The sequence below is a fragment of the Rhodotorula paludigena genome (genome assembly GCF_050403205.1).
Source record: "Rhodotorula paludigena JCM10292 DNA, Rt_paludigena_JCM10292v1_ctg52, whole genome shotgun sequence".
NCBI lineage: Eukaryota > Fungi > Basidiomycota > Microbotryomycetes > Sporidiobolales > Sporidiobolaceae > Rhodotorula > Rhodotorula paludigena.
The window spans coordinates 139,559-152,641 of record NW_027481406.1 but is presented as its reverse complement, the minus strand read 5'-3'; the positions used below and the strand labels follow the sequence as shown (position 1 = coordinate 152,641).

At 65.7% G+C, this 13,083-nt stretch overlaps 6 protein-coding genes across 6 annotated transcripts; 5 read left to right on the top strand and 1 right to left on the bottom strand.

Moving 5' to 3' along the window:
• On the top strand, positions 1-486 carry JCM10292_005599 (uncharacterized protein; the record flags this gene model as incomplete). Its single annotated transcript, XM_076651544.1, has 1 exon — positions 1-486. A coding segment is annotated over one exon (486 nt), but the record flags the coding sequence as incomplete, so codon positions are not given.
• A 1,891-nt stretch (positions 487-2,377) lies between these two features.
• Positions 2,378-2,867, top strand: JCM10292_005598 (uncharacterized protein; the record flags this gene model as incomplete). Its single annotated transcript, XM_076651543.1, has 3 exons — positions 2,378-2,389; positions 2,460-2,544; positions 2,668-2,867. 3 exons carry the CDS (start codon positions 2,378-2,380, stop codon positions 2,865-2,867), a joined length of 297 nt encoding a protein of 98 aa, XP_076502960.1.
• A 334-nt stretch (positions 2,868-3,201) lies between these two features.
• Positions 3,202-6,720, top strand: DIP2 (snoRNA-binding rRNA-processing protein DIP2; the record flags this gene model as incomplete). The annotated part of the gene is made up of 8 exons (XM_076651542.1): positions 3,202-3,342; positions 3,407-4,501; positions 4,557-4,835; positions 4,896-5,279; positions 5,349-5,567; positions 5,628-6,209; positions 6,280-6,420; positions 6,523-6,720. The coding sequence occupies 8 exons, from the start codon at positions 3,202-3,204 to the stop codon at positions 6,718-6,720; spliced, it is 3,039 nt and encodes a 1,012-aa protein (XP_076502959.1).
• A 186-nt stretch (positions 6,721-6,906) lies between these two features.
• On the bottom strand, positions 6,907-8,363 carry JCM10292_005596 (uncharacterized protein; the record flags this gene model as incomplete). The annotated part of the gene is made up of 3 exons (XM_076651541.1): positions 6,907-7,180; positions 7,242-7,305; positions 7,391-8,363. The coding sequence occupies 3 exons, from the start codon at positions 8,361-8,363 to the stop codon at positions 6,907-6,909; spliced, it is 1,311 nt and encodes a 436-aa protein (XP_076502958.1).
• Positions 8,364-8,808: 445 nt separating this feature from the next.
• On the top strand, positions 8,809-10,487 carry JCM10292_005595 (uncharacterized protein; the record flags this gene model as incomplete). The annotated part of the gene is made up of 4 exons (XM_076651540.1): positions 8,809-9,708; positions 9,784-9,922; positions 10,052-10,140; positions 10,236-10,487. The coding sequence occupies 4 exons, from the start codon at positions 8,809-8,811 to the stop codon at positions 10,485-10,487; spliced, it is 1,380 nt and encodes a 459-aa protein (XP_076502957.1).
• A 326-nt stretch (positions 10,488-10,813) lies between these two features.
• JCM10292_005594 (uncharacterized protein) lies at positions 10,814-12,923 on the top strand (the record flags this gene model as incomplete). Its single annotated transcript, XM_076651539.1, has 3 exons — positions 10,814-10,948; positions 11,010-11,921; positions 11,979-12,923. 3 exons carry the CDS (start codon positions 10,814-10,816, stop codon positions 12,921-12,923), a joined length of 1,992 nt encoding a protein of 663 aa, XP_076502956.1.
• Between the last annotated feature and the right edge of the window lie 160 nt (positions 12,924-13,083).

Genomic DNA, 13,083 nt, shown 5'->3' with positions numbered 1-13,083 from the left:
GGCCAGCCCCCTCTCCCCGCCGGCGTCCCGCCCCGCCCCGGCCAGGCGCTCCCCAACGGTGCGCCGATGCCCCCTCGCGGCGCCGCGATCCCGCCCAACGGCGTCCCGCGCCCGCAGCAGGCCGGCGCGCCGCAGCGCCGCCCGCGCGCCGAGGAGCAGAAGCCGTCGTCGGGCCTGACGGCGGCCATGCTCGCCAACGCGGCGCCGCAGGAGCAGAAGCAGATGCTCGGCGAGGCGCTGTACCCGCGCATCCACGCGACCCAGCCCGAGCTCGCGGGCAAGGTCACGGGCATGCTCCTCGAGATGGACTCGAGCGAGCTCCTGTACCTCCTCGAGAACGACGAGGCCCTCGCCGCCAAGGTCCAGGAGGCCCTCGACGTCCTCGCCGAGTACACTTCGCGCCAGACCGACGCCCCGGCTGCCGACGCGCCCGCTGCCGCTGCCGAGGGCGCCTCGGAGGCTCCCGCCGCCGAGGCCTCGGCCTAAGCGTCTGTGCGCGCGTTCCGGCTCTCTCCTGGCTTTCTCTCTTCCCCCTCCCCCCTCCTCCGTACCCTACCTCCCCCTCCCCCCTTTTTCTTTCGCTTTCGCTTGGCTGGCGTAGCGGGAAGATCGACGCCGAGGTCCGTTGGCTGCGGTGCTGTGTCCTCCACAACTTGGCGTAGCACGGTACACAATGCCCAGGCTTCCGTTCTTCCTTTCCTCTGGCCACGTCTCCGTCGAGAGAATGGTTGCGAGCCTTTTCAATCGAGCGAGGCAAGAAAGTGGTAGCCAAGACAGAGTTCGTGGAACGGGAACGAGATAATGCAGTGAGTAGCTGATAGGCACAAGATGTACGGGGAGAGTCGAGGTCAGGAACCCGAGCTCGACACAGTGGTCAGGCGGATGTCCGGGAGACAAAGACGGTGTTCGCATGCAGTCACCGTGACGGCACAGGCGCGCGTAGTCCGTCCGTCATCAACGGCAGAGAGGACGCGAGGACGACTGTGCATCGCCTGGACGAAAGCGGGGACTAACAGGACGCCAGTTCCACCCGTGCGGCTTTCACGCAACGTCTCCAAGGACACCAAGTGCCGCGGGAGACGCACGTCTCGCAGCCATCGAACCGCAAGATTCCGCGCCCTTGCGACAAGCTCTCGTGTACAGTCTCGCCAAGAAGTACGCTCAGCTGGAAGGCTGAGGGACGGCGGCGTCGCGCGTGATGCGCTCAGCGTTGGTCATGCTTTGTGAAAGCGCGAGAGATGCAAGTCTGCACAGCGGTTTGTTTGCGTCGCAGAGGTCCGAAGCCAGGTGGTCCACAGCGAGCTGGACGAGCTCGAACGGGAACAGCGGGGAGGGCAGAGCTCCGGTACCGAAGCGAATTCAGCGTTCGCTGTGTGGCATCGCACTGGCGCTCGGGCGCAACTTGTCCGTCAAGCGAGGTGCACAAGCGGCGAAACGGAGGAAGGAGCAGGGCGAGCAGACGACGACTTGAAGGACCGCCAGCGGCTAGCGATTTCGTCGAGGTTACTCAGAGAGCGCTAGCGACAGCTAGCGCTCTCTGAGAAAGAGGCGAGAACAAGCCCGAGAAAGATGAGGACAGGGAGAGAGAGGGTAAGGGACGGCGACAGCGCGAGCGCACGGCCATCGAGACAGTAGCTTGACGGCGACACGAGTGCTGTTCCACTGCTGGCTAGCCTGTAGTACGGCGACTCTGCGGAAGAGAGGTGAGCGGTGGGCGCGAGGGGGAAGGCGCGCGGCGGTCGAGCGCGGCGCACAGGGCGACGCCGGCTTGGTCTCCACTCCTTTCGCCGTCCTCACGCGTTAGAAGTCCTTCCTTCCAACAGTGCGTCTCTCTCCGCCCTCCAGCCCCCGCCGACCAGCCCTGCCCGAGTCCGGCGCGCTGGCGAGCCCGCGCCGCCGGGCTGCGAACGAGCTTTTCCGCACGAGGAGTACGCGACGGGACGGTCGCACGAGGGATGGGGCATAGCGAGGGAGGCACTGCGAGTCTGCTCGATACCAGCCACGACCACACCGGCCCTCGCTTGCGCCGTCGCCGTCGACCGCGAACCCGCCCCGACCCTCGCCTCGCCCTCGTCGCCTTCCCTCTCTTCCCCTCGACCCGCATTCGCTCGACCAGAAGTCCGCCCCGTTCGCCTAGCGCCTCTTCACAGCAGTCTCGCAGTGCAGGCTGGAATGGACGAGAAGCGCTCGGCGCGGTCGCGCTCAAAAACACCCCGCGCTTGCCGAGCACAGTTCAGCCCGTGCTGACCTCTGTCCCGCCTGCGCTCGCGCTTGCCTCGTCTTCCTACCTGCAGTGACCAAGAAGAGAAGAAACGGCGGCCGCAACAAGAACGGCCGTGGCCACGTCGCCTCCATCCGCTGCAGCAACTGCTCGCGCATGTGCCCCAAGGTCCGTTGACCTCCTACTTCCCCATGCGTCTGGGGCTGTCCAGCTGATGCGCAATGGATTCTGCACACAGGACAAGGCCGTTCGTCGCTTCACCGTCCGCAACATGGTCGAGTCGGCGGCGATCCGTGACCTGTCGGATGCGTCGGTGTACCCTGGTGCGTCTGCCTTCCGCGGTCACACGCTCGGCGACTGCCTCCGCGCTGGGCAGCGGCATGCTCGTCGAGCGTTGTAGTCGTTCGTTGTCTGAACGCTCGGCTGACTTGGATCCCGCTGTGCAGAGTACGTGCTCCCCAAGCTGTACCTCAAGATCCACTACTGCATCTCGTGCGCGATCCACGCCCACGTTGTCCGCGTCCGCTCGGTCGCCGGCCGCCGCAACCGCGCGCCGCCTCCCCGCGTTCGCTTCAACAAGGACGGCAAGAAGATCTCGCCCGCGGCGGTTGCCGCCGTCGCCTCGGCCGGCGGCGCCCGTGCGTAAACCTACCCGCACGTGTCGTCGTTTGCTCGGGAGTGGTGGATAGCGCTGCAACGAGTTTGTACTGCCCATGACACTGTTGCGAAGCGTGCACTCTGGTTGAGCATGCTTGCAAGCGGGAATGGAAAGCTCCTGTAGACCCGCCTCGTGCCCTACCGTTGTCTCTGGAAGCTCAAAAACCTTCTTGCGAGTTCTGCTATCCGATAGCCTGTCCACTCCCGCGTCCAGGGGCGAGGCGACGACGAGAGCACCGCCTCGACACCCCGCTTCTGCTCGGTCCACCTTCACTCGCCTCGATTTCTCGCCACAACTCGCGTCTTTTCGCTTTCCGAGACCGATGGTGAAGAGCTATCTTCGTCACGGACCTACTGAGGCGTTCGGCGTCATCTCCAGTGGTCCCGCGGTCTGGGACGGGAGGAAGGCCTACTGCCCCGCTCTCGAGGATGTTCTCGTCTGGGATGTGAAGAAGGGCGAGCAGGTGCGTTTCTCTGCGGCTTGTACTCCTGCATCGCATTGGGCTGACCCGCTCGTCTGGCTCGCAGGTGGCGATGTGGCACGAGACGGGCCTGCGAGCGCTCGTAACCTCCATTGCGCGCTCTCCCGCCGACTGGGACTCGTTCGCTGTGGGCTACGCAGACGGCAGCGTGCGTATCTGGAACGCCAAGACCCAGTCGGTCACCGTCACCTTCAACGGGCACAAGACGGCCGTGTCGGCGCTCGCTTGGGATGCAGACGGCACGAGGTTGGCGACCGGCGCAAAGGACACGGACGTGATTGTGTGGGACGTCGTTGGCGAGGTCGGCCTGTTCCGTCTTCGCGGCCACCGCGATCAAGTCACCGCACTTGCGTTCGTCGCCGCCCGTCTCGACCCCGACGCGGAAGACGCCCCTCTCGCTGCCGCCGCCGACGCATCCACCTCGTCGGCTGCTGCGCCCGCGCCGAAGCCGTCGACGCATCTCCTCTCTTCGAGCAAGGACACGTTCCTCAAGCTGTGGTCCCTCGAGACGCAGCACTGCATCGAGACGGTCGTCGGGCACCGCTCCGAGGCGTGGTCGTTCGCATACGATGCCTCGAGCAATGTTCTCGTCTCGGGTGGCGGCGAGGGCGAAGTCAAGTGCTGGCGCATCGACAACGACGTTCTCGTGCGCGGCGTCTCGGCGCTCGACGACCCGTCTGCGGCCGCCGATGCCGCCGCCAAGCAGAAGAAGCTGCGCCGCGCCATCACGCCGCTCGCGGCGCTCTCGCTCCCGAACCCGAACCACACGCACAACATCTCGCAGATCACGCTCCACCCGACGCTGCCCGTGCTCGCGATCCACTCGGGCGAGCGCGCGGTCGACGTCTTCCGCCTGCGCACCGAGGACGAGCTGCGCAAGAAGCTGGCGCGCAGGCGCAAGCGCGAGAGGGAGAAGAAGGAGAAGGCGGCGCAGGGGAAGGGCGCCAAGGGGAAGGGGAAGGGGAAGGCGGTCGATGGGGAAGAGGACGCAGAGGACGACGAGGAGCCGCTCGGCGCGGGAGCCGACGGCGAGGTCCAATGGCGCGACCGCCTCGCGCTCTGGTCGACGGTGCGGACGAGCGGAAAGATCCGCAATTTCTCGTTCGCGCCCGAGACGGCAAAGAACAAGGGCGAGGTGCAGGTGCGTCTTCTCGCTTTCACGGTGTCGCGCTCGCGCTCACAGTCGCCGCTCGCAGATTCTTGCCGCACTGTCAAACAACTCGCTCGAGGTGTTCAACCTCCCGCCTCCAGCATCATCGAAAGCGCCTGCCGTCGAGCCCCTCAAGATGTTCACCCTCGATCTGCCCGGCCACCGCTCCGACGTGCGCTGTCTCGCCGTGTCGTCGGACGACCAGCTCATCGCCTCTGCAAGTCACGGGTCGCTCAAGCTTTGGAACGTCAAGACGACGCGATGCGTGCGGACGCTGGATTGCGGCTACGCGATCTGCTGCTCCTTCCTCCCCGGTGACCGTCATGTGCGTGACTCATGACCTCGTAACAGTCCGAATTCGCGTTTGACAGCTTTTTCTCCGCAGATTGTTGTCGGTTGCAAGTCTGGCGAACTCCTCCTTTACGACCTGTCCTCATCCGCCCTCCTCGAAACCTTCCCTGCCCACACCGCCCCGCTCTGGTCGCTGCACGTCCGCCCCGACGGCCGTGGCCTCGTCACCGGTTCCGCCGACAAGGACGTCAAGTTCTGGGACTTTGAGGTCCGCGAGGTCCCGTCCGAGGTTGAGGGCGGCTCGTCGACGCGTGTGCTCACACTCGCGCACGTCAAGACGCTCAAGATGACGGACGACGTGCTGGCTGTCAAGTACAGCCCCGACGGTCGCCTGCTTGCGGTCTCGCTCCTCGACTCGACCGTCAAGGTCTTCTACGCCGACACGCTCAAGTTCTTCCTCTCGCTCTACGGCCACAAGGTGCGCCCAGGCAGCAGATGGTCTTCTTCAGATTCATGCGCAAATCCTGACCCTCGCCCACTTCTGCAGCTTCCCGTCCTCTCGCTCGACATCTCGTCCGACTCGAAGCTCATCGTGACCTGCTCGGCGGACAAGAACGTCAAGATCTGGGGCCTCGACTTTGGCGACTGCCACCGTTCGCTCTTCGCGCACGACGAGAGCGTCATGCAGGTTGCGTTCGAGCGCGGGAGCCATCTGTTCTGGTCGGTCGGCAAGGACCGCATGGTCAAGTACTGGGATGGCGACAAGGTGCGTGGAGACTTTCTGTGCCCGTCAATTGCGCATGCCTGACTCTTCGACACTGTGCAGTTCGAGTGCATCCAGAAGCTCCAGGGTCACTCGGGCGAGGTTTGGGCGCTCGCGGTCAGCCAAAAGGCGAACTTTGTCGTCACGGGCTCGCACGACAAGTCGATTCGCATCTGGGAGAAGACGGACGAGCCGCTCTTCCTTGAGGAGGAGCGCGAGCGCGAGCTCGAGGAGATGTACAACAACACGGCCAACCCGCGCGGCGAGCGCGACGAGCTACGCGTGCTCCCCTCGGGCGAGGAGGTCCCGCAGGCCGAGTCGACCGAGGTGTCCAAGTCGACGACCGAGACGCTCATGGCGGGCGAGCGCATCCTCGAGGCGCTCGAGCTCGCCGAGGCCGACAAGGCGGCACTCGCGGCGTACCACGACGAGGTGCGCCGCGCACCGACCGACGAGATGGCCAAGCGCGTGCCGCACCCGACGCGCAACGCCGTCTTCTCCATGTACAACAACTGCTCGGCCGACGAGTACGTGCTCAAGATTGTGCGCGGCGTCCCCGCCGCACAGCAGCAGGACGCGCTCCTCGTCCTCCCCTTCGGCCGCGTCATGCAGCTCATCGAGCACATTGATGTCTGGGCTCATCGTGTGCGTCCACCGTCGTCTCGCGATCTGTCGCACTGTACGCATGCTGACTGACATTGTCTCGGTCGTGCAGGGCTGGAACCTCTCCCTCACCTCGCGCGTTCTCTTCTTCCTCCTCCGTACGCACCACTCGCAAATTGTTGCGACTCGCGCACTGCGCCCGACGATGGTGGCACTCAAGGGACACCTGCGAGACGCGCTCAAGAAGCAGAAGGTGCGGCCGCTCAATGTCCCTTCGCTCGGATGTCTTACGGCGATCCAGACACCTGAGCTGGATAGCTGACTCGAGGGCCTGTACTTACCATCCGCCGCACAGAACACGCTCGGTTACAACCTCGCCGCGCTCAAGTATCTCGCGCGCCAGCACGAGGCGAACCGGGTCGCCGAGTTCTACGAGCAGGACGTGCTCGGCACGGGCGAGAACGCCAGCCTCGGCATGGCCGACGAGCAGGAGGTGCGCAAGATGATCGAGGCGAGCGCAAAGAAGCGCAAGCGGGCGACCCTGAGGTCGTGAGGCGTAGAGCGGCACTCGCACTCGCTGGTAGATGTCTGTTGTAACACCGCCCGCGCTCAACAATTTTCTCGTCGGACGAGGGACATGCGCGAGGAAAAAGCACGTTTGTCAAACAACAACAGGGCACAGACAGAAAAGCTACGGTGCGAGGGGCAAGCTGTGCGGAGGTCGGCGACGCTGCCGGCATCACCCCTCCTTAACTCGCTTACGCGCCTCCTGATCCTCATCTTCCGTGACGCCATACATCGCGCGCCTTTTCAAAGTCTCGCCCGCGGCGCCCTCGCTTCCCGACGCGCCGCCAGCCGAGACCATGCACCTGAGCGCGTCGAGCTCGCCGCGCATGGCGTCGCGCTCGCGCTCCCACGCCTGCTTCTCGGCTTCGAGTTGCCCGACGCGCGCAGCCATGTCGGACAGCTGCGCCTGGAGGAGCGGGATCTCGGACGCGCGCGCTTCGAGGTCTCTGCAGCCGTGAGAAAGTGGGTCAGTGCGGGACCGAGAGGACAAGGGCAGAGGGGACCGACCGGATCTGCTGCTGCTTGCGCTCGCGAAAGGCGCGCTGGGCGGCGCGGTTCTGGGCGGCGCGTTCTGCACGGGAGAAAAGAACGCCACAACGAAGTCAGTCTACCGTCTCTGTCGTCAGGATTCAAGCAACCTCGATATAATAACGCACTTGTCTGTTTGAGCTCCTTCCTCCCCTTGCCCGACTCGTTCACTTCGCCGTCCGCCCCGCCCGCGCCCGGACTCTCTGCCGACTCGGGGCTCGGCGACGGCGCCGCGGTCGGCGCGGGACCCTCGCGCGCGACAGGCAGCGCGAGCGGCTGCTCGTGCGCTCCGGGCGGCGGGGCGACAAAGGATGCGGGCGGAGAGCCGGACGGGCCGCGGGCGAGCGACGAGAGCGCCTCGGCGGCAGTGTCGTGGTCCGCCGCGCCTGCGACCGCGGCCCCCGCGGGCTGCTGCTGCTGCTGGGGCTGCGACGACGGCGGTGGCTGAGGTGCGGAATCGAGCAGGGCGCTGACGGAGGGCAGGGCGGGGCGTGCATCGGCAGATCCGCCTGGCGCGGACGACGCCGCCGTTCCGAACAAGGGGATGCGACGGTTCGTCGTAGGCAGCGGGGCGCGGATGGCGCCGCCTCCTATACCTGCCCCTGTTGCGCCGGGAGTGTATGCATCGAGAGAGGAAGGCGGCGGGAGGACAGGCGCCGAGGTGAGGGCGGACGAAGAGGACGACGAGGAAGAAGACGCGGAAGCAGTGGCGGGGGCAAAGGCGGACTGCGGCGGCGGGTGCGGCGTCGAGAGGCAGTGCGCTGCAGGCGAGGTCGAGCTGGGTGCTGTCGGGGCGAATGCGGGAATCTTGGACGGACGCGGCACGGGCGGGAAGACGGGTGCTGAGGAAGCGGGGGGCGCGGATGCCGAGGTGGCCGCCGGGTAGGGGAAGGACGCGGCCGAGGGAAAGGGCGGGATCCCGTCGCGGAGAACGTGCTGCTGCTGCTGCGCGGCGTACATGCCCGCAGGCTGAGCAGTGGTGACGGGAGTTGCCGAGGCGTGCGGAGGAGGAGGAGGAGCGCGGAGCGACGAGCCCGAGTGGGACGAGCACGCTGTGGCGAGCAGGTCGAGCGTTGGCGGCAGCGGATCGACTGACGGCATGCTGCGCGTGCGGCCTGGCTTGCTGCTGGGGCGTGAGGATGCGAGGCGGCCCAAGACGCGCCTTGCTCCGGGCTTGACCCCGGCAGAGGCGCTGACCGAGCACTCGTCAGCCGAGACACGGCCTCCCAGCGAGCGTGAGCTGAGCCTGCGTAAGCGGAATACACTGCACCCATTGGGACTGCCTAGAGCCTCTGCACGGCCACTCTGACTGCACGCTGCCCGTGCGACTTTGCCCCTTTTTCCGAGACTCGTTCCGCGCCGATCTTGCGGGCCTCGACACCCTCGTCTCCCGCGCTTCGCCTTGCGGCTCCCTTGTTTGCTGCACTCGCTCCGTCTGACTGCTACACTCGTTCTGGAGACTGCAACGGACAGGCGTGTCGATCCATCAGTGCGTGCAGTCGACCTCGTTGACCGCGAACCTGCTCACCTCGCCCTCAACACAGAGATGCAGATCACGCTGAACCAGGCGCTGCGATGGGCAAAGAAGCTCTTCAAGCTCTGGCAGAGGCACCAGGCCAAGCAGAAGAAGCAGCAGCACCAGCAGCAGCAACAGCAGCAGCATGGTGGCAGCCCCTACGGCGCACCGCCCGCACAACAGGGGCAGTATGAGTCGTCGCCGTACCCGCAGACGCACGGCCAGCAGCAGCAGCACGGAGCGTGGAACCAAGCACCCGCACACGGAGGGTACGGCGCGCACGATGGTCCCGCAACGGTGCGTCTTGCCTCCCTCCCGCGCTCCCACCGTCTCAGCGCGAGGCCCCACTGCCTCGATTCAGCTTCCAACTCTTTCTCGCTTGGTTGGTCTGGCGGGAAGGTCGTGCGAGGGCGGCATGCCGAGCTAGCGCAGCTGCTCGTGCAGCGGTGGAGCGCGAACGAGGCAAACAAGGCGCTGCGGAGAGAACGCAGGCTCACGCCCACCCCCTTTCTCCCCACCTGCATTTTCACTGCGTCGCCAAATCCTCGACGACCCGCTCTTTCCTCTGCCTTCTTCCGCCTCTCGCCCATCTTCCCCTCCTCGTCCCCGTCTTTCTCCCGGTCCTTCTCCACTACCGCACATTTCCGCTCTCGCCCCTTCCGACCCCCACCCTCCTTCTACGACCCTTCCTCTCCATACTCACATCCGTCCTACCGCGGCCCTCCAACTCTGCCGTCCTCCTCGCCGACCTCCCCGCCACCTCTGCTGCACGTCTTCCTCCTGCTCCCGTCCTACCTCCGCCCCTCGTACCATGTCATTCTGCGCCTACTCGGTCTTTCGCCCGACTCGCAGAACCAGGACATGGCCAACGCGCAGAACAGCGAATACGTCTCGCTGCGGAACCAGGCCATCCGCGAGGGCGACCTGATGGTGCGTCTGGGCCCCTCTCGCATTGTGCGCACGCTTGCACGCTTCACTGACACTGTCTTGCGATGGTACGTACAGGGCCAGGCTTTCTCGGCGTCGAAGCAGGCGTACGCGGCGGGCGACGGCGCAAGGGCACACGAGCTCAGCCTCGAGGGCAAGGAGCACCAGCGCAACAAGGAGCGGTACAACGACCAGGCTGCGGCATGGATCTTCAACGGTGCGCCATCGATCCTCGATCAACGTTGCAGCTCCTTCTGGACCGCCGCACCGCCTTGGTGGACATCCGGTGCTGGTGCGATTTCTTGAGGGAGATTGGCACTAATCGTGGACTCGCGCATTTTCGCAGAGAATAACAAGGTGCAGCCGCCCGGGTCAATTGACCTGCACGGTCTGTACGTGCAGGAGGCGATCGAGTACACCGAGAAGGCCATCATGGTGAGCCCTCATCCCTGTGATCGCCGAGGCTGTCGCGCGAAGCAAGGGATTCGCAGCCGTCATGAACCCGATCGCTGACGCCAATGTCACCACAGGACTCGCGGAGCAAGGGCATGTCGGAGCTGCGCGTCATCGTCGGCAAGGGCAACCACTCTCCGTCGCACGTGGCCAAGATCAAGCCCGCCATCACGCAGCTCATGGAGCGCGAGCGGCTCACGGCGCACCTCGACCCGCACAACGGCGGCGTGCTCGTCGTGCAGCTCCAGGGGCAGGGCGGCGGCAAGATGGGCGGGCAGTTTATGCGCGAGATGGAGGACTCGCGCGACAACGATTGCGTCGTCATGTAGAGGCGCGCGCACTCTCATTTATTCTCTTCAAATCGCCTCGGTGTGCGCTGGCATGCAGGACATGCAGTGTGACAGCACGTTTTCGAGATGACGAGAGGGTTGTGCGCGCGGCGAGTTTGAGAAGGCTTCACGAGAGAACGGCTTCGCTGCTGGCTTTTGCGGTGCGACGCTTCTCGTATGCTCGCTGCTTTTTGACGACGCTGCTGCTCATCGCTGGCAGCCTCTCACGAGAGTCGACGCTTTGACCTCGTTCGCCGTTTGCGCGTGACGCCGTTCCTTCTCGGCTCGTGCTCTGTTTCGTCTCCTCGTCGGCGCACGCTCGAGGGATGGCGGCACAGCAGCTCGTGCAGTCGCTTGCGCTTGTCCCTTTGGCGGCCTATGCCCTGGCGCCTGCGACCTCCGCCTTGTCGACTGTCGTTCTCGTCGCCGGCACCTCCGTCGTAATCAAGAACGGGTTGGCTGTGCGTTCAGACCGCGCCCGTGGCAGCGATGTACCATTCTGATCGCTCAGAGTGCCAACAGACGCACCGCCAGCCCGTCGCACGCTTTCTCGGCCTCTTCCTCCCTCTCCTCGCCTTCCTCGCCGCTGGTTCCGCCTGGTCGGCGCTCTTGACCAATCGCGCCGCGGACTCCTTCTCCTCGGCTTTCGACGCTGCGCTCGTCGCTCTCCTCTACTCGCTCGTCTCCGCCGTCCTGCCGCTCGTCGCCCTCGTCGTCTCGCATCTCGCGCTGCAGCACGTCGAGCCCGGCAGGGACAAAGGGTACACGGCGCTCCTGGTCCCCGCGTGGCTCTTCGCCCTCGCTGGCATCGTGCAGGAGCAGGCGGGCGTCGGCAGGCTCGGGTGGTGGGTCAAGCCGGCGGTCGAGGTCGCAGACGGACTCGGCTGGGTCGCCAGGCTCGGCGGACAGGTCGCGGTCGACTTTGCGGTCGCTGCGGCCGGTATTGCGCTGGGCGAAGTGGTGTGCAGCACCGTCAGGCGCAGCGAGGACGGTGCCGAGAGGAGGGACATTCGCCTCTTCGACGACGCCGACATGAATGAGCATGCGCGGACGCAAATTCGCCGTCTCGTGCGCCTTCTGCTCGTCCTCCTCTTCGCTCTCAACGTATCGCCTCTCCTGCCTTTGACGTCGTACCCGCCTTCACACCCTTCGCCCACGGATCCAACGTACACCTACCCGCCCGTCAAGGTCGCTTGCGTCGTTCCGCCGACGCACCACAACCACGGCCGTCAAGAACTTCTGACGACCCTCGAAGACTGGCTCGCGGAGACCAGGGTCGTCGCGGGACGAGGTGCGAAGGGGCTGAGCTGGAGCGAGAGTGCCGTCAGGCTTGACAAGGGTACGAGGCGCGACGAGGGCGATGGCTGGGACGCGATGGGCCAGCAAGAGCAGCGGCTCCTGCAAAGTGTCGCTGAGGTCTGCGACATGTACAAGGTAGGCTCGAAGCGCGGACGGTCATTAGGAAGCGAGCTAACTTTCTTCGTCGCGCAGGTCTACATCCTTGCGACGTACCTCGTCCCTCCTCCGTCGTCCTCTCGCCAGAACAATAAGCTGCTCAACGTCGCCACTCTCGTCGGGCCTACCACGGACGCTGACGAACCGTCCGGCCCCAATCTCATCTGGTCGACGACGAAGCATCACCCCGTTCCGCTCGTCGAGTCGTACTCGCACGTCTCGCGTCAGCTGAGCGCCATTGGCTCAGCCCCCGCGTCTCTTCCACTTGCCGACATCGCGCTTGCGCATGCGGCGCACACGCCCTCGCCACACCTCACGCCGCTGCAGCACCTCTCCCTGTCAGGCGCAATCTGCCAAGACATCGCCTTCCCCTCGCTCGCCTCCTCTTACGTCCTGTCTTCCACCACTCGCCCCGACGTCTCCTTGCGCAATCCGCCGCACACCCCGCAGCTCCTCCTCAACCCCTCGCTTGTCCCCCCTTCGCTCCCCGGCATCGCCGCCTCGCAGCTCGCGCAGGCGCGCGCCCGCGCCATCGAGCACGGCTCCTTCGTTCTCCGCTGCGACGCGCCCTCGAGTGGATCGAGCGCGCTCGTCGGCCCGCACGGCGAGGTGCTCGTACGAGCCTCGCAGGCGGGCGGGAGCTGGGAGGCCGAGATCCGGCCGGAGCAGGCGGCGGCGCGGCACGGCGGGACGGTGTTCGAGTGGGTCGCGGGCGTCGAGGCGGGCGAGAAGAGGTGGGTTGGCGCGCAGATGAGGGTGCTGCTCGGCCTGTTGGCGGGGCTGGCGGCCATCAGGATCGTCGAGGGCGGCGAAGTGGCGCGCTGGGGACGCAGACTTGAGTGGACCTCGGCGAGTGCCCGCGTGAGCGACGTGTGGCGTACGGCGAAGATCCTTTGGGCGCGCTTGTTCGTGAGGGAGTCGGAGGAAGGGATGGGCAGGACGGGCACGCCGAGCGAGGAGAGGCTCATCGATGTCGAGTAACGAGCGGGATCGAACAGCTTGTAGCAATTAGGGAGTGTTCGTGCAAGGTGTTCAAGCAGAGACACAGCAGCGAGGGCATGAGGCGAGTGAGGAAGCGTGAAGGGAGAAGTTCAGGCCGAGGATAGGCCTCGCCGCGACTTAGCCTAGTGTTACAACAAGG